General features: G+C 38.0%; 1 protein-coding gene across 1 annotated transcript; it reads left to right on the plus strand.

The window, feature by feature from the left end:
* Positions 1–4,104: 4,104 nt before the first annotated feature.
* On the plus strand, positions 4,105–17,142 carry LOC131234961 (ATP-dependent 6-phosphofructokinase 5, chloroplastic). Its single transcript, XM_058231990.1, has 13 exons — positions 4,105–4,517; positions 5,771–5,861; positions 8,029–8,102; positions 8,269–8,380; positions 10,662–10,757; positions 10,920–11,021; positions 11,157–11,231; positions 14,635–14,775; positions 15,308–15,424; positions 15,499–15,603; positions 16,061–16,141; positions 16,424–16,552; positions 16,659–17,142. The coding sequence occupies exons 1-13, from the start codon at positions 4,228–4,230 to the stop codon at positions 16,824–16,826; spliced, it is 1,581 nt and encodes a 526-aa protein (XP_058087973.1). The 5' UTR covers positions 4,105–4,227; the 3' UTR covers positions 16,827–17,142.
* Positions 17,143–18,698: the final 1,556 nt, after the last annotated feature.

Here is an 18,698-nt window from a genome sequence, read left to right on the forward strand (position 1 = left end):
CGTCCCTTGTGCCCAACAATCAGGACCGTACACTTGTCAATGCGGACAACATATGATAAGAAAAATGGAAGATTTTTATATAAAAATAATAATAACAATCTGCACCCAATGTTCACGCATGGCCACGGTTGCAAATTGAAATCACATCAACTACATGATCCTAGCCAGGTTTTCCTGTTGCAAGTTTAGCTTCGGATGAATGTAAGGTTTGGTTCTGAAGGTTAATTAGAACTATTTTAACAGCCATTAATAGATAGCCGGTAAAAGATTTTCGTACAAAAATAAGTAAAGATGAATGTCTTCTCCTCTTTTATGTGTTTCTCTAATTTTCATACGTTGTTTCCGATGATTCCCTCTAATTTTATAAAGATCAGGAACACAGCCCTTTCTAGCGTTTCAAGCCATTTCTACTAATGAAGAAATAGACCACTATCTTAAAAGCCCTCTATTTTAAGGGTACCCTACTTTCATGCTAACACACAGGTGGGCCGATCCCCAGCACTTGTAAAAACACTCATTCTACAAGAACTTTGGACGGGCCTTAGAAACTATAACATTCTTCCTCTTTTCTTCTTATTTTAAATTTACACATGAATTGTCGGGTCCTCCACATTTAGCTGAAAGGAGGCCTCCTATTAGTGGCAATAATGAATGATTTCTGGCCACTTGATCTATTTGGCTTATATGGATCCATGTGGTCTGGCCCTTTTGAAAACTCATTTCAGTGCATGATCCCAAAAATGATTTAGATACAAATCTTAGGTGGACCATAGTATAGGAAACAGTGGTAATCAACTATTAAAAACTTTGTGGGGCCACGTAAGTTTTAGATCAAGTTGATATTTGTGCGGTCTTTTAGTCCAGTTCTTCTTTGTGACCTTATCAACGGGTTGGATAGCAAATAAACATTCTAGTGGCTCTAGTGAAGTTTCTAATGGTGGGGATTCAATAACAACTGTTTCCTATGGTGTGGTCCACATAAGATTTGGAACTGCTTCGTTTTTGGTATCTTGCCTTAAAATGAGATGTAAAAATGGATGAAGAGTAAACTAACATACATCACAGCAGGCCCCAAAGTTAGGGATACACCGAAACCACGCCCACAGCACCTACGTGGACGCATTATTGTCGTTTTGATTAAAATGGTCCCACCACTGAAAATACCGGTGGTCCATATTACTGAAAGTGGAGGCGGATTGTGTTTTATCCATTATGTTCATCCATTCTGGATCATTATTGTTGGGCATGGCTCAAAAATGAAGAAGGAAGCAAATCTAAATCTCAGGTGGACCACACCAAAGGAAGCAACATTAATTGAATGCCCACCATTTAAAGCTTTCCAGGGTTCACTGTAATGTTTATTTGCCATCTAACCCGTTGATTACGTCACAAAGACTTTCATGAAGGGAAAGCACAAATATCAGCGTGATCCGAAACTTTTGTGACCATCAAGAAGGTTTTAAAGTTGGGAGTTCAATCACCACTGTTTCCTTTGGTGTGGTCCACCTGAGATTTTGATCTTTCTCATTTTTAACCTCATGCTCTAAGATGAACTGGCAAAATGGATGGACAGCATGGATAAAACAAATAAATCCTAGTAGGGTCCACATAGCACCTTCTAGTAGCAAGTGGCTACGATCAGTGTCAGTAGGTAATCCGCGTCCACTGAAAATGGCCCCAGATCGTTGACATGCACAGATACTCCAGTGCCAACGAGCCCGTGGCTTAGCTGACATGCACGGTATGCCGTGTACTCGGGATTTAGTCATACAAGTGGTGCCATTGCCTTAGTTATCTGCACCACTATCTGTTTGGTCCACTGGATGGACGGCTCCAAACAATCTTTTCGGATTGGACGATTTTAGCCCATCTTGACCCCTTTTGGCTGAACGACGGTGATAAATGGACCGATGTTTCGGATCATTGAGATGTGGGCCCGACTCTCTAAATATTGAAAACAAGTGTATGCCGCGTGCATCCTGCTGTCAAGATCGCGTAAATCTTAGCAGTCGACTCCCCGCGTGAGATTAGGGGAGTTATATGATACTCTGGCTGCCTGTTACGCTTGATACGCAAGCACTCACAAATGGTTGACATGGCATACATTATCTCTACTTAAACCAAATAAATTAGGAAACCATGTCTTTAAATCAGAGTCCCAGAACCGGATGGTTTGAACCATCATAACTCTGATTGCTGGACACTTGTATGTGGCCATCGTATATTTTTCAAATTTAACTGTTCAATAAATGCCGATAGATCTGACGAGGATTGCGTCTTACCCTGCCCGTATCTGGCCACGATCGGGCAATCTGTGAGGGGCCCCACCGTGATGTATCTGTTTATCTACACTATCAATTCCCCTTCCTAGATCATTTTAAAATATGACTTTAAAATTGAGGCAGATCTAACTCTTAAGTGGAACACACCATGGATGGCTCTTGCATTTAATAGAACTTGCATTTAATGCTGACACAAGCTTATTATTTGGTGTGGTCCACTTGAGCATTGGATTTGCTTTATTTTTGGGCTAATACCTTAAAGTAACATTCCCACGTGGATCTGCCTGTTCTGGGGTAGAGACAGGACGGGGTAAGACGCTATCCGCATGTGATCAAATGAGGATAATTTTTGGTTTATGATACATATTATCTAGGAACCATAACCTTAACTATTTTGATTAATATGCAAATTTCCAAGAAACCTTTAAGTGCATGCATATCATCAATCACCTTCGGCTAGAGTATCAAAGTTTTACTCATGAAATGATGAATACATGGAAATGTGGAATATCGCCTGCTGGTGCCTGGTGCCTCCGCCTTTTCTGGATAGTGGACGTGACTCACAACACATAGTTTTACTTGAAAATTGCTATTTATTATTATTATTATTATTATTTTGTCTCTAAACCTTTAAAAAAAGTTCACCTTCAAGTACCCTACAAGTATCATATTTATCTCTAAATATACTTACATGTGCTATCACTCGTATTATTTAAAGTTTGCAACATGTTTGTTACATATGCCCATATGCTAACACGCACCGGTCCATCTTTAAGCGAAGTCAATACGCTGAATGTATCATCTTTTAACTTTAAGAGTTCTACACATGCCACATGCTAATTTCTCATACTTCACTTTTCATACTTAAAGTATTCGATGATTAGAATGCCCAAATCACTACTGCCCCCTGTCAAGTTACCTTACGACGAAAGCTCACAATAATTCCCGGTAGAATTGTTGGGATGTTCATGTTTTGCAAGGTTTTCACTAACTTCCCCGCGATTCACGAGGCGTTTGCAATGTCTTCAAAGGTTTTTAATTGAAGCATGAGATGCTCGATTTTCAATTTGAACCGTTTATCCTTTCAAACGAGGGACAAGCTAGCCACGGTGAGTATTCGATGATTAGAATGCCCTTTGGTACGGTAGAGAGAAGAAGGATGTATGGTACGGCCATTTCATGTTACACATGCCAAGGTTATCTTTGAATTTGGATTGTCCATTCAACGAATTTCCTTAAGCTGGTGGCATGTTGGCGGGAAAGATGGTGCAGTTAGACGGTCGTGGTGATGCACTTGCCTGTACGTGCTGTCCTTTCCGTTGAACTTAAACAAGGAGAAAAACTTTAATACTCTGGCAGATTATCATAGATGATACGCATGTATAATTTAGGAATTACTTAAAAAATATATGCTTCACATGTATCTGAGTCAAATTGAACTGTCCAAGTTATGGTTCCCAGTTAAAATGCAGCATGAAACAAAATTTATACTTAATTTGATTATTTAATTATCAGATTGGTGGACATATATTGGACGGTTAAGGAAAAAGTATCCAATGGTCGTATTTTATCATACAAGTTTCCACAAATCAAAGGTTATGAATGATCGTTCAATCTAATTTTTGGATTCTAACTTAGAGAAAGAAGATTCTACAATTTAGTCGGTTTAATTTTAGTTAATATATGCCATATCTATAACTTCTTTTGCATGCGTATCAAGGGTCATCCACTGCCCGAGTATCATAGGAAATGGCCGTACTAAAAATTTTTCTCTCTGGCAACTTCCAACAGCCCTTTTCTTCTTCCATTGCTCCCTCTTTGCTTCTCCAACCATAAATACCTACCTTCTGTCCTTCTTCGTGTTGTCTGCATTTTTCAAATGAAATTCTAGGCTTTTCTTTCCTTTAGAGAGAGAGAGAGAGAGAGAGAGAGAGGTTTCTATTACATGGACTCTATTTTGACAATCAGCAATGGAAAATCCATCATTTCAGGGAAGAAATCTCACGTTTCTTACAAATTTTCAAGTTCAATCTTTCTAAGGCTGAGAGGTTTCGATAAAACGTGGAAGAAAAATCGGGTTTCAATAAAATCCAGCGATCCGTCTATCGATTTCAGCGATCCTGGATGGAAGACTAAATATCAGGAGGACTTTGAACTCCGATTCGACATTCCGCACCTCACAGACATCTTCAAGGACGTTCGTCCCATTCGTTCTACCTTTTGTCTCAAGAGCAGGTGATTTTTCTTTTTGTTATCTTTGGTTTTGCGCTGTTATGTAGAGATTTCGTAAATTTTGGATGATTCGAGATGTTTGATTCGGTATTTGGGTTTCTTTTATTTTTCTTTTTTAATTTCGTTTTGGATTTTCTAGTTGATGTGGCCTGAGATGATATGTTGAGAATTCCCGGATTTTGGTTGAACTTTGTTTTGTTTTCATATTTTGAATTTGAAGTTTTGTCCTAGCAGTCATGTCGAGAATTTATGAATTTCTGCCAATTCGAGCAGTTGATTTCAGATGTTAGAATTCAAGTAACCTCCGCGCAATTGTTGTGGGAATTTTCATGAATTTATAAGATTGAGCTGTTTGCCTTTTTTCTTTTTTTCTTTTTTTCTTTTTTTGTGTGTGAATTTCCCATTATGTCGTTCATGTATGTTAAAACTAAGATTCTACCATTCACGCTATTAGATTTTGAGTCTGTTGACTAATGTTTATGCAATCGTGTGTGTGAGATTTATCTTCTTTTCTTTTCTACTTTTTTTTTTTTTTTTTAATTACAAATTGCACTGGTCAATAATGTTTTTGGTTTGTTCTTAAGAAATTTATGTAAAGTGTTGTTAAAGGATAATTTTCTGGGGAACAATACTCCCACCATTCCAAACATGTGTGCCCCACTTTCTGTTATCTGGACTGTTCATTTGGTGGCCCCTACCTCAGACTGCTAGTGATATTTGACCTTTGGATATTAACAATCTGGTTGTGCTTGCAAACTGACAGTCAAAAAGAGTTATGCTCAGTAGCTTATGTTTGACAGCAAGAAGACATTGATAATATGTAAGGATGGTCCAGAAGAGTATTCAGGCTATAGGGTAGGTGGACAGTTCAGATGGACAATCAAAACTGTCCGTGTGTCCAGTGGATGAGGGGTTGCTTCTTATTGTGATGCATAGGAGTGGTCTGGATCATTTGATATCAGTTGTGCTCTGGTTTTTTCTATGGGAATTCATATTTCGGTTGTTCTTGAATGAAGAGGAAACGAATATGACAGATGCATATGTTGTTTAATTACCAAAAGACTCTTTACCTCTTTGCTAATTGAGAGCGTAATCTTCAGAATTTCATCTAAGATATTGTAAAAGACTCATTTGCTGGTATCCTTATATAGCACCTTGCTCATCATACTATTTTTTGTTTTATTTATAGCATTTTCTGTTGCCTCTGCTAAATTGTGTGTTTGCACATTCTCATATGCTTGTGTGCAATGTTAAAGGAGTCCTGTATCCGAAGATTTCACGGATGGTTATCCATTGGATGAACGGTGGAATGGATATGTGAATAATAATGATAGGGTTCTTCTTAAGGTATAACACCTCACCACTCACCATTGTTAGTTTGACCTTTGTTTTCATGGCTTCTTGATATTTTTGTTACCAGCTCTGTCGACAAAATATAGAATCTAGAACTGCAATTTAACATTTTTCTCTAGACAGTTGGAAATTGAAGCAGTTTTCTAGTTGTTTGCTTTGGAACTTTAAGCTCCATTATGAAAGACAATTGACTTCAATATTACCTGTTGTTACATGTTTCCCATGTGAAGGGTGCTTTACTGTAGTGCTTCTTTCTTCTAAGAAATAGTATGAATTTCACTTTTGTTCTTTATCCACTTTTTGTGCTTGATTTTGGGGGGGAACTCTTTTCTTGCAGTTCCAAAACCTCATAGAAGAAGGAAAGAGAGAAACCATTAGGCTGAGGGACCTAATTTCTTCGTAGACTAATGCATCACACTTTACCTCCTCCTTGGAGAGACACCTTGAGGCATACTTCTCCAAGAGGATGAATGTGCCACACTTTGCCTCCTCCCTGATGGCAGCTTAAGGCCGGACAACATCTCCCTCTTAAGGCAGTGAAAATACCAAAGCAACCATAGATGCAATTCACTAAGATTTGTTGTTTTTTTTTTTTTAAAAAAAAAAATTATCAATAAACAATGACAGCTTCTTTCATATTGGATTGATGCTGACTACTCTATATCAAGGGTTTTGTCTGGAGATATTTCCACAGATTATGTTCGTGCATGTGTAGTTGACATGTTTGAGAAGACCTTAAGTGAAGGGTGCCCTTCATTATTCTATCTAGCAGACAACCCTTCAATTTAGAGGGTGACAATGTCTATTTCATGAGGACTAGGAACATTTACCCCATTATTTTAGCATGTGGAGAATAGGTGTCATTCTCTATTCTTCTTCTTGTTCTTTCTAGGCCTGGCAATCGGCCAGGCCTGGGCCTGGATTTTTAACCGGTCAGCACTGGGGCTTCAGACCAGCCCTGTTCAAAAATTTGATTTTGCTGCCCGGCCATTGCCAAGCCTTAGTTCTTTTACATGGAGTGGTCTGTGTTTTTTCTGTTGTTATGATTAGTCAACCCTTCTTGACCATATATAATCTCCTTTAGGTAGTGTGAAAGCACATAACTTTAGCAAACTCGAAATCTGAAGTTGATGATTTTGAACTAGGTCAAAGCTAGGTTTCTAGGTAGTCATTTTAGTGGCGCAATTCCCATTTTTTCTCTATCTCTTGAGGCTCCAACAACCACCTTTTCTTTTGTCAGATTCTCTTACTTGGTTTTATTAATCAATCCTTTTAAGCTTTCCAAGAGACTATAGGCATGCTGGACTTCCTTACTGGAAGCAGGGTTCAGATTTTCACATAATAAAATTCAATAATCTAAATATATATTTTTTTAATACTATTTTTGGACCTATAGAGAGTCAATTCTTTTATCAGAAATATTAATCTGGTCTTGATGGCCCTGCCAAATGATAATGAAGGGCATTCTGCTATACATGAGATTTATCGTCATTATTACTCTATATGAGACATGTTGTGCAGTCAATGATTACTTGAGCAACAACATTCTTGGACAAACGACAAATCAATATGGCCATGTTTGGATTCATGCATTCTAAGGGAAAGTGAAAAAAGAAAGGGTAATGATTAGGCAATGACTATTTCAATGAGTACTATTGAAACATGAATTTCACATTTAGAAATCTTGCTTGGATAGCAAGTGAAAATCTCATATTTGTGAGGCAATAGTTACCTAATTCCTTATGTGAGAGAATCCAAACTATGGAAAAGCACCATGATTGCTTTATGGAATATAGAACCCTCAATTTTCTTTGCTGTCCAAACATCTCAAACTGTCACATCAATGGAAAACCTTTTCAATTATGTTGATTTCCATGGAATTCGTGATATCCAAACATGCCCTATACTTTTCCATGAAATGTTTCTTCAAACAGAAAAACAGTTGTAACTGGAAGCTCTCTCTCCATTTATATATCTTGTGCAAAAAGAGCTCATGTGGAAACTATGGATCCTGATATAAATTAGTTTACACATTCTTTATCACACAAATGTTATGACATTATAAGATTGATAAAAGGGTTAAATCCTACATGCTTTATATATTAGGTATTTTTTGTCAAATCATTTGTTGGATAATTTACAATTTCATTCATTATGCCAGGTCATACACTTCTCCTCACCTGCGTCTGCTGGTGCAGAGTGCATTGATCCTGATTGTACTTGGGTGGAGCAATGGTAAATGAATAACTGAATAATCAACTGCTTTTATGGGACTTTCTTTGGAAACCTTCATAAAATTATTAGAACCTTATGTTTACTCAATTTGGAAACATTTTCCATCATGCTATTTGATATTCTATCTTGATGACCATGAGTTATTTTTGGCGGATATTATTTTCAGGGTTCATCGTGCTGGGCCTCGAGAGAGAATATACTTCAAACCAGAAGAAGTAAATGCGGCAATTGTAACTTGTGGAGGGCTTTGTCCTGGCCTTAATGATGTCATTAGACAGGTTACTGTTATACACACATACTACTCTGTATTATTTTATTTACATCTACAAGTGGCCCGATTGATGCGCGCATCCAAAAATAATGACTGCATTAATGAAGAGAGATATAACTACACGAGTGTCAAACCAGTCTTCATTCTCCTTTTTCGGCAATCATGCTGACTATTACAAAGACCTCATGCAAGATATGACTAAAGGAAAATGACAATATCTTTGATATTATTGTTTTGTTTCTCATGTAACTGCTATAAATTTAGTCCTTTTTGAGATTTTCTTTTCTTAAAATTTTTTTATTAAACTTTTGTTGGCATAGAGTTTGTCACTCCTAAAAAGGACTCCATGCATCGAATGGCACCCTAGCACCCGTCAAAATCAACTTCGGATTGACTGGGCCAACAAGCCTTCCTCAAGTTCCTACTTTAAGGAGTGGACCCTTCGCAAGCCTTTGCAACAAGAGTAAAGCACATAGCACTAGACTGCCAAGGCAAGCACTTGGGACATGATCAACGGATCTTGCATTTTTCACCATCGAATCACAAGGTGCCACATGTCCACCACCTCTTGGGCGAGAAACTCGGGCCCCACAAGCCTATAAATATCCTTCACTCGTTTCAAGGGGACCTAATCAAGAGAATTTGACTACACCTCAGAACAAGGGACTTCAGATGCACACGCTCATCAAGGTGAGCCTCACATGCTTGAAGACTCCCACTCCCCACTAGGAGGGCCTTGCACCAAGCACTAGGCCTCCCATGGGAGCTATGGCGCCAGGCACTAGGCTCCTAGGGATAGGGTGTTGCACTCAAGCACAAACCTATTACAACATCTACGCCCAAGTGCAAAGCACCATGGTGTGGTTTAATGGCCGTTACGGGCCGTAAAGGTTGTTATGTAAAGGTAACGGTGGCAACCGTTACGCATTATGGGGTTGTAACAGCCATTATGGAAAAAATGACCCATAACGGCCCGTTGTGTCCCTTGTAAAGGATGTAACAGTCCATTACAGGGCTGATATAGGTTTTTCATTTTTTTTTTCAAATTAAAAAAAAAAAAAAAAAAGGACTGTAACGGCTGTTACAGCCCGTATTGTAAAGGTAACGGTTGTATACTTTTCTCTTGTGTGGGAAATCTGGAATCCAAGAAAGAGAGCTAAATTTCAGTCATCTCAACCCAACCTGGAATGTTTACTTGCTTGAGTCCATACTATCCTTTTGGATATCCCCTGGTGTGAAACCAGCTGGTTCCGTAGTTGGAGAATTTTTCTGATCCCAAGTACTCCATCTCCATCGTTGCATATGGGAATATAAAAAGTAAAGAGGATAAGGCATGACTAGGAGAATTGTGTGAAATATGGCCGTCATTACCGTTACTTTCCTTAGGCCATTGTTCAAAGACAATAGTGTAATGATTCAAGACTAGTGTCTCTCTCAACGACTGAGCACAAAACTACTACAACATCTTTGTGGGGTGCAAAGGGTCCTATTACTAGATGGCAAGCCTAGCATTTAACTCTCATCTTCATTTCTAGCAGACGAGACCCATGGGGATGCGGAAATGATCCAAGCTTGTGTACGCTAAGGCTATCACGACTTCTTGCAGCCCGATTGATGATCCGAACGCTGAAGACGAGTGACCATAGATTAGCGTTTAATGCTATTCTGTACCATGTAACAGGGTAGTTCACTCTAGTTTTTACCTTTCAATCAAGGTTTTTCCCCAAGGATTGTAAATAAGGGCCTATGCCAGATCACAGTCCAGAATTATCTTGTTCCCAGATCAATTAAAGCCTCTCGACATGGCATGTTTAGGTGTATATCCTAGTAACGGAGACATTATTCATTAATATCAAACCCCATCTAGCAAAAGGCATTTTGTTATGAACAATTTTCCTTTTGTCTCAGTTCTTTTATTTATTTTAAGTGATGTTTTTTCCTTCCATCATGCTTTTGTTATAATATTCTTCTGTTTACTTTTTAATCTTTATTAAAAAATTTCAAGCCATTATGAAGCTGTTTGGGCATCATCTTAATTTTCAGTCGAAGGAGTGTCCTCTCATTCCAAATTTCATAGTACAAGATTTACAACATATCTATCTTTTTAGTTTCTACAATTCTTCTGTCCCAGTAGGAAGTAGTAATAAAATTCAATGGGTCCTTTATATCTGTGGAATGAAGTTCTATCTTTATTCAAGGTTGAATGTGTTTTCCTCAAACTTCAATCAACACTTTTGTTTGAGGTTTTCTGGGTTCTTATCATAAATTGGTTTCATGGGCTGACTCAGATAGTAATCACGCTAGAGATCTATGGAGTAGAAAAGATTGTGGGGATCCCATTTGGCTATCGTGGGTTTTCCGACCAGACCATACCTGAAATGCCAGTAAGTTCTTATTTGCATCATCACTAGATATTTCTACTTTCCATTAACAAGATTATTGAATTAGCTTTTTGTATGCCTTGAACCTACTTTGTTTCTCACCTTCAGCAAATGATGTCCAAAATATTCAAGTTTTTATGTCTTCAATCTCACTTTGATTTTCAGCTTTCTCGGAAAGTGGTTCAGAATATTCACCTTGGTGGTGGAAGCTTATTAGGAGTTTCTCGTGGAGGTCCTAACGTTGGAGAAATTGTAGACAGTATGCAGGTATTTAATTGGTCTCTGCCTGTTGGCAGAGTAAATTTGTAAATACTCTACATTATTGAATTGCTAATACTCAACTTGCATCCTGCTGTCAGGCATAAAACATTCTGAATAGATCTCTTTGCAACCTGATGTCAGGAAAGAGAAATCAATATGCTATTTGTCTTGGGTGGAAATGGTACGCATGCCGGTGCTAATGAAATTCACAATGAGGTTACTGAATTTGCTTCCTGTTTCAGTTCTCTAATCCACTACATTGTCATTTACTATTCTGCGATTTTCTTTAGTGTCTTACCCTATCTATTTTTGTTTCTCCTTTTCATTCTGTCATCTCTTTGTTAGATTGAATTGCAGATCAGTTTACCTATAATATTTTGACCTTTTTTAATATGAGGCACAATGTTTCAAATCATTTGAGGTGGTGAACAGGCCCTATCCACTTTTCAAATAATTTCTTTGTTGGACTCACTTGCAGGAAACATGGACAAACAAACTTTGATTTCTATTTATCTTGCTTAATGTTATTCTGTGTACAGTTCTAATGCATTTGTGCACATCTTGATGCGTTCTTCTATGTTTTATAGTTACATGAACTCACAGTTATGAAAAAACATGTTTTCAATTATTGTTATAATATACCTAAATGGGTGTATGTTAAAATTCTCATGTCTAGAAGAGATGAAATATTGTCCCTGAAACTTACTGCGACCTGCTTTGTGTCTTATATAAAGAAAAAATAAATTGGATATTGATGGAAATACTTAGAATTGTTCAAAAAGAAAAGCAATTCCCATCTATGCTCACGGCAAACAGCAACAACTACACCATAACAACAATAACAAACACCGAAAACAATGATAGGAAGAATTGTTAGAATATGAAAACGATTCCCATCTATGCTGATGACAAACTGCAACAACACCAATAATAACAATGAAAACAACAAATATAAGAATCAGGATTCATCAGAAAAGTTGCTGCCAAAACAACGACTATAAGAATAGATGAAAAAAACTAGAACATTTCATCTTTCTTTTGTTCAAGTTAATGGTGCCTTGCTCTTCATAGACATCCAAGATGTGTATTGGAACCAATCATCAGGAAGGCCATACTTTTGACTGGAAATATCCCAAAATTCTCACTGATTGGACTGGTCTAACCTTGATTGGAGAACTACTTTCTTAGAAAAATGAAGGTTGAAGGAACTTTGGTTAACCATTTTTACAACCATCCATTCTTTCCCCAAAACCTCTGGTGGACTGTTAGGGTTGTCAGATTAGTGTGATTTTTCAAGCCTGGTTCTTCTAAGGTATAATTTACCTAATGACTGGTTCAGATCCCATACACACTAGTGATATTGGCGAGAAAGCAAGTCAATAATATGTGAATAAAGCACTTTGGACCATAGTCTAGCCCATAATAATAAAATAACCTGTGACCTAAAACACCCAAAATTTCATTCTTTGCCCTCACCCTTGAGATTGAATATAAGTTAATCCTGCCAGTTTGTTGATATCAGAATGATATTTCTCTCTTCCAAGTGCTCTGTTGGGGACATAAATCATCTAAACTTCAATCATGACAAAAAGAGTTGTCAGAAAGGCTTGGTTCCTTTAACATATGAATAGCACTCTGCTTGTCATAATATTGAGATATAGGTATTCTGTCTAGTAAGTTAGTAACCACTTGAAGCATCTGTGGTTTCCTTGTACTCCACTTCAACACTTGAACCCACTACAGGCGTACATTTCTTCCTCTTCCAACGAATGATTTTATGCATGTTAGAGTATACAGTCTTTGATGTACATGTGTCATGATATATTTGAGGGTGAGAGTATACATATATTCAATGGTCATGTAGTGCACCATATCCTTCGAGATAATGGGGTATCTGTTCTAATTTATTTAATGAGTTTTCTCTTGTAGCTGATTATCATTATAAATAAAGAATTCCATAGGAGGAGCATATATGTTCTCTCTTCCCTTCTTTTCCCTATGTTTTACATGGTATCCGAGCCTTTGAGCTGATTTTTCTTTTCTATTTTGAGAGTCTACCATCCATCTTTGTTTCTTGTTAGACGTTGTATGATGATGGAGGAATAGATTTACACCCATCATCATATAGGGTCCACCCTTCCTTCCAACTCTTCATTGTTGGCCAGATTCCCAACATCATCATAACCCATAAATGTCGTCGGAACTACCTGTATCATCTTTGAAACCCACCGCCGCTGTCCGAGATCCTAATCTCTGCCCATGTTGGAAACCCGTCATGACATTATCTCCGAGGATAAAGTTACATCATTATCTCCAAGGATATGGTGCACTACATGGTCATTAAATATGTGTACTCTCACACTCGAATATACTACAACACGTACATCAAAGACTGTATACTTAAAACAATTCACATACACAAGATACTCCACCATAGACTTTGGTCAGCACCATGATAAACTGGAGTTGAAGTATTGGAACTGATGTCAATATTATATCATTCCCTGCAGTCCCTTTGTCATCATAAGGTATGATACATGGGTGTTTTTTGATGATCGTGCATGAATTGATTCTTCTTCTCCTCTTTGATATCTTCATTTAAGTTGCCTCTACATAAAAGATATCATCTATCTTTGATATGTTCAAATTAGTCTCCTCTCATAACGTGATCATCTATCTTTGATACATTCGTATGAGTCTCCTCTACATAAATCCACCATTCCCACTGCCTCCTGTAGGTGATCTCATTACCTAAAACTTCCACGAAGGCACTTCAGGGTTTGAAATGGGTGTGTTATGTAACATAACGTTCACCACCAATACCACTACTTTTCACCCCATATCACCCTGTATCACTGTTTCAACACACCCTTGTTGTTCATGTGTGATACCAGTATATACTGGGTGATACATACCAGTTTCGGATGATACTTTAAACCTTGAGACACTTCTTCTTTTTTTCATTCAAGACAAACAGTTATGAGGGATCGTCTATCTTCTTTCCTTCTTGTTTGAGCATCTTCGTTCTGTGAGTCACTGACACCTACTATGAGCTGGTCATATTAGCTAAACTTCCAGAGAGGCAATTCTTCTTTTTATCAAATGTGTAAGTAGTTATGAATCTGACCGATAGTGACACCCTTTTTTTTTCTGTGAAGAGAAGGGAGAGAGAGGTTTGGGGAAATTATTGTTGGGAGGTACAAACCAAGGCTAGGAAAACCTTAGCTCTGATACCATAATGAAGAGAAGGGAGAAAGAGAGATTAGTGGAAGTCATGTATTAGGAAGAAAATTATATCCCTAACCTATTTTATTATGCCCATAAAATCCAAGTGGAACGGTCTTCTCAGGGAGCACCGAAAAAAGAAAAAAGGAAGAAAAAAAAGAAAGAAAAAAGATAGACACATACGCACATGCACGTGTGCTCTCTCTCTCTCTCTCTCTCTCTCTCTCTCTCTCTCTCTCTCTCTCTCTCTCTCTAATACTTTCGATTATCCAATATTATGACTTTGTACTAATGAGCTAATAGAAGTAGAAGTGTGTAAATTGTGGCTCCCTAGTTTATGGAACATCTTTTCACTCTTGGCAATTGCTTATTTGACATAAGTTATGATATGTAGTGCCGCAGGAGAAGACTGAGAGTGGCCATTGTTGGCGTGCCGAAAACTATTGACAATGACATTCTACTGATGGACAAGACCTTTGGTTTTGATACTGCTGTAGAAGAAGCGCAGAGAGCAATAAATTCTGCCTACATTGAGGTACAAAATTGGCCATGATTAATGCACTTTAGACATCCCATTCTGGCATCCTACCGAGTATAATTTCAATATCAATTCATGTACCACAAGAACCACTTGACTTTCTCAAACTTTACTAAACTCCTTAATGTCACTATCTTCAAATAATAGGGATTCCTCCATTCCATGCTGTGTGCATCCCAGCCCACAATACACTCTGCCACATGCTTGGAAGTCAGAGGCTGACATGTTCATTAGGTGATTCCCAGCATATCTATGCACTGGCCCAAAAATCAGGCCTTTACACTCGCCAGGGGAACCACAATATGCAATACAAATGGACAGGTAAAATGAATCCATTAGTTACATATTGTATGGCCCACTTAATGAGTGGCCTGCCTGATTCTTGGACCAGGGCATCTTGGATCTTGCACAAATATGCATACTCGGTGGCTTGTGGAGGGGCTAGGCTATAACACATGCGGGACTCAAGCCGTACAAATAATAGCAATAATTGCACTAATTGCTTTGGTTTGTCTCAATTTCATTACAGGCTCATAGTGCCTTTCATGGCATTGGCATCGTGAAACTGATGGGCCGAAGTAGTGGATTTTTAGCGATGCAAGCATCCTTAGCCAGTGGACAAGTTGATATATGTCTGATCCCAGAGGTATCTCTATGAGATGTTAATGGATTCATCTTCAGTTTTGAACCTTGTTCTGAAATGTTGTCCTTCGTGTGAAGGTACCTTTTAGGGTACATGGCGAACACGGTGTTCTGAGGCATCTAAGATATCTCATTGAAACAAAGGGATCCGCTGTAGTCTGTGTTGCCGAGGGAGCTGGCCAGGTGAGTGAAAACATATGGTTCTCTCTTTTCCATAGCTTAAAACCAGGTATATCAAGCAAAAATGTCTCTAACCTGTTTGGAAACAATTCCAAATCATAATTTAGGGTGCATTTGCGCTTTAACTGTTCTCTGTTCTCTGTGTCTAAGGGCCTGTTTGGAAACAATGCCAAATAGGATTGGTTCTGTTCACTTTTGTGTTTGGGGTGGCACGGGAAATGGAAACCACATTAAGCAGGATTCGGGCCTCTGGCTCTTTCGGCTTTTGAATACATCTTGAGATCAATGGCAGATGGAGGAGTGCAGAAGTACCATGTTCTTTGTCCATTTCTGATACATTGGCATGTGTAACATGCAATATCGCTTCCCAGAATCCAGAATTTTAGAGAAAGTGTTCATTTCAGAATTCTTTTGAAAGAAAATTCGGCATTGCATTGGATACTGACGGTGCTTATTTCAGGATTTGTTAAAGAAGACTAATGCTACAGATGCGTCCGGAAATATTGTACTTGGAGATATTGGCGTGTATACTCAACAGGAGGTTAGTTTTCACATCTTTGGCATACAGATGCATGCACAAATATTACAAAGCCCATCAGGCAGCACTTGGAATGTGATCTCATGTAGAGCAGCTTCAACTAATACATCATATCCAAAACATACATCATCGACATCGATGAGGATGCTTTAAAATCAAAATCAAAATCAAACTAAAAGCAAATGTTGTTTGTTACCCAACTACAGGTGTCTGAAACTTATAAAGATGATTGGAATTTGCTACATATACTTTCATGGCATTGATTTGTCAACCTGTTTATCACAGACAAAGAAATATTTCAAGGAAATTGGTGTTACAGCTGATGTGAAGTATATTGACCCCACGTACATGATTCGGGCATGCCGTGCAAATGCATCTGATGGAATTCTGTGCACCATTCTAGGACAGAATGCTGTAAGTCTTCCCCATGTCTCCCTCTCCTTTCTTCACTCCTATCATACTCAGTATGAAAATTGGCTTTGTTCCCATGGTTATTTAAATTCAATATCTGGTGGTGTAGGTTCATGGTGCATTTGCTGGATACAGTGGCATTACCGTGGGCATTTGCAATACTCATTACGTCTACCTCCCAATTCCTGAAGTCATTTCCTACCCCAAGCGTGTGGACCCCAACAGCCGTATGTGGCACCGTTGCCTGACTGCGACGGGCCAGCCAGATTTCATCTGATCCATGGAAACTGTCCAGATTTTAATCGAGCACCCGCCCTTTTCAACTCCCTCCTCCAGTTCGAAATTTAAATGTATAGTATTTGCAACTTGGCGAGTATATTTTTAAAAAATAAAAATAAGAGAGAAGCCATTAATTATCTAGAGATAAATAAGCTCCATGTCTCATTTCACATACTATATCTATGTTGATCACTCTTGCTAGATCAACGGTCATGTAACCAATGCTGTATTCGGCCCACTGATATGGACATGCAGTGGACAGGACACTTATTATTTAGGCAATGGGGAATGATTTGTCAGATGCCAAAACATCATACCCTTTGTAGACGCCTCGTAGTGGTGTATTTCAGCAAGAATTGCTGCTTTTCTTTGTTCTGTTTTAGGTGGGACCCACCTTCTGCAATAATAGGTCTGATTTATCCTCTGCACCAGATTATAGGGTAACACTACATTCATTGGACACGATCCGACCATCAATGATCAGCCCAGCCCTTCATGAGCGACTATGATATTCAGTCAGCAAATGACGCATGATCCGCAGGCGCTCAGAAATTGTACGCCATTCATTAACTCAAGCTGACTAAATTGTAGAACCTGCTGTCGCTAAGTACACTCTCAAAAGACTGAAGAATCCTAAGTTCTGATTCGTGGGCACTTATTTAAAGAGGACCATTGGATTTTTATTTTTTTCCATTTTTAACTGTCTGATGATAAATGTCCATCAATCCAATAATCAGATTATAAAATAAGTGTAATCTTTGGTTCTTGATACATCTAAACTGGTAACCATAATTTGGACAGTTTATAACTTGTATGTTAGTAATTCAATTTCTAAGTGCCTGCACATCATTAATCACACTCTACCAGAGTATAAAAGTTCTCCCATGATAAAATCACAATGACTGTGCAAATGTCATCTTTTCTTTTATTGCTGTCACAATGACTCTGCAAATCTCATCTTTTCTTTTATTGCTGTCAGACTATATTGTTTACCAAGCGAATGCTTAGGGCTCTTTGGAAGCTTGTAATTGGAATACGCTTGAATCCAAATCATATGATAAATGAAATTGATGAAAATTGGAATCTTTAGTTGTATTGGGACGTAAGTAATTAAAATGCACCTAAATCCAAAAATAGTTGGATGTCTGCAGTTGAAATGCATTAAGCAAATCAATTTTAATAGCCCAGTTAATATATGTGATATTTAGCATAATAATAATAAGTCCATTAAATATATACTTTCACAAAAAATAAAGAAATTTGTAGCCTTGTGTGGCCATAAAAGTGGGCTCACTTTTGAAATCCGACCATTTCTACATTTGCATACCATTTTCAGCCTTTTAAGAGCATTCCAATCCACAATTTTATTGCATTACATTTTACATGGATTCTAATTACCATTATTTACCATCAACCAAACAACTTTGTTTGTACCAAAATCTGGTAGATTAGATCAACAATTCAGGATGAGTGAGGTGGCATATAAAATATTCGGAGAACACGAGCTAAAAATATAAAAGACAAATCATGTTTAGGATTTTGCCTCGATGTTTGGGATATCTCTATATAAGATCGAGAAGCCGTTACAGCCACGTCAGCGCTAGAACATGTGTCAAGCGTCCAATGAAGACAAGATCATGATTAAGGAAGTGTAATCGATCTTTCCCAACTGGTTATTGTTGAAATTTGTGGATTTTGAAAAAAATAATTCAAAATTTGGGATTCTGCCGCCAAAACGATTTTTGGGAATTTCAAATAGGAAAAGTGTGATGTGCGCTTTTATCCTATATCGAAAATGATAGGAAGAGTTTTGGGGTTTATATGTGGATATGTGTGTAGTATTCTTACTTGGAGCTTTGGAGATTGAGAC

Source organism: Magnolia sinica, chromosome 2 (assembly GCF_029962835.1).
Source record: "Magnolia sinica isolate HGM2019 chromosome 2, MsV1, whole genome shotgun sequence".
NCBI classification, from domain to species: Eukaryota; Viridiplantae; Streptophyta; class Magnoliopsida; order Magnoliales; family Magnoliaceae; genus Magnolia; species Magnolia sinica.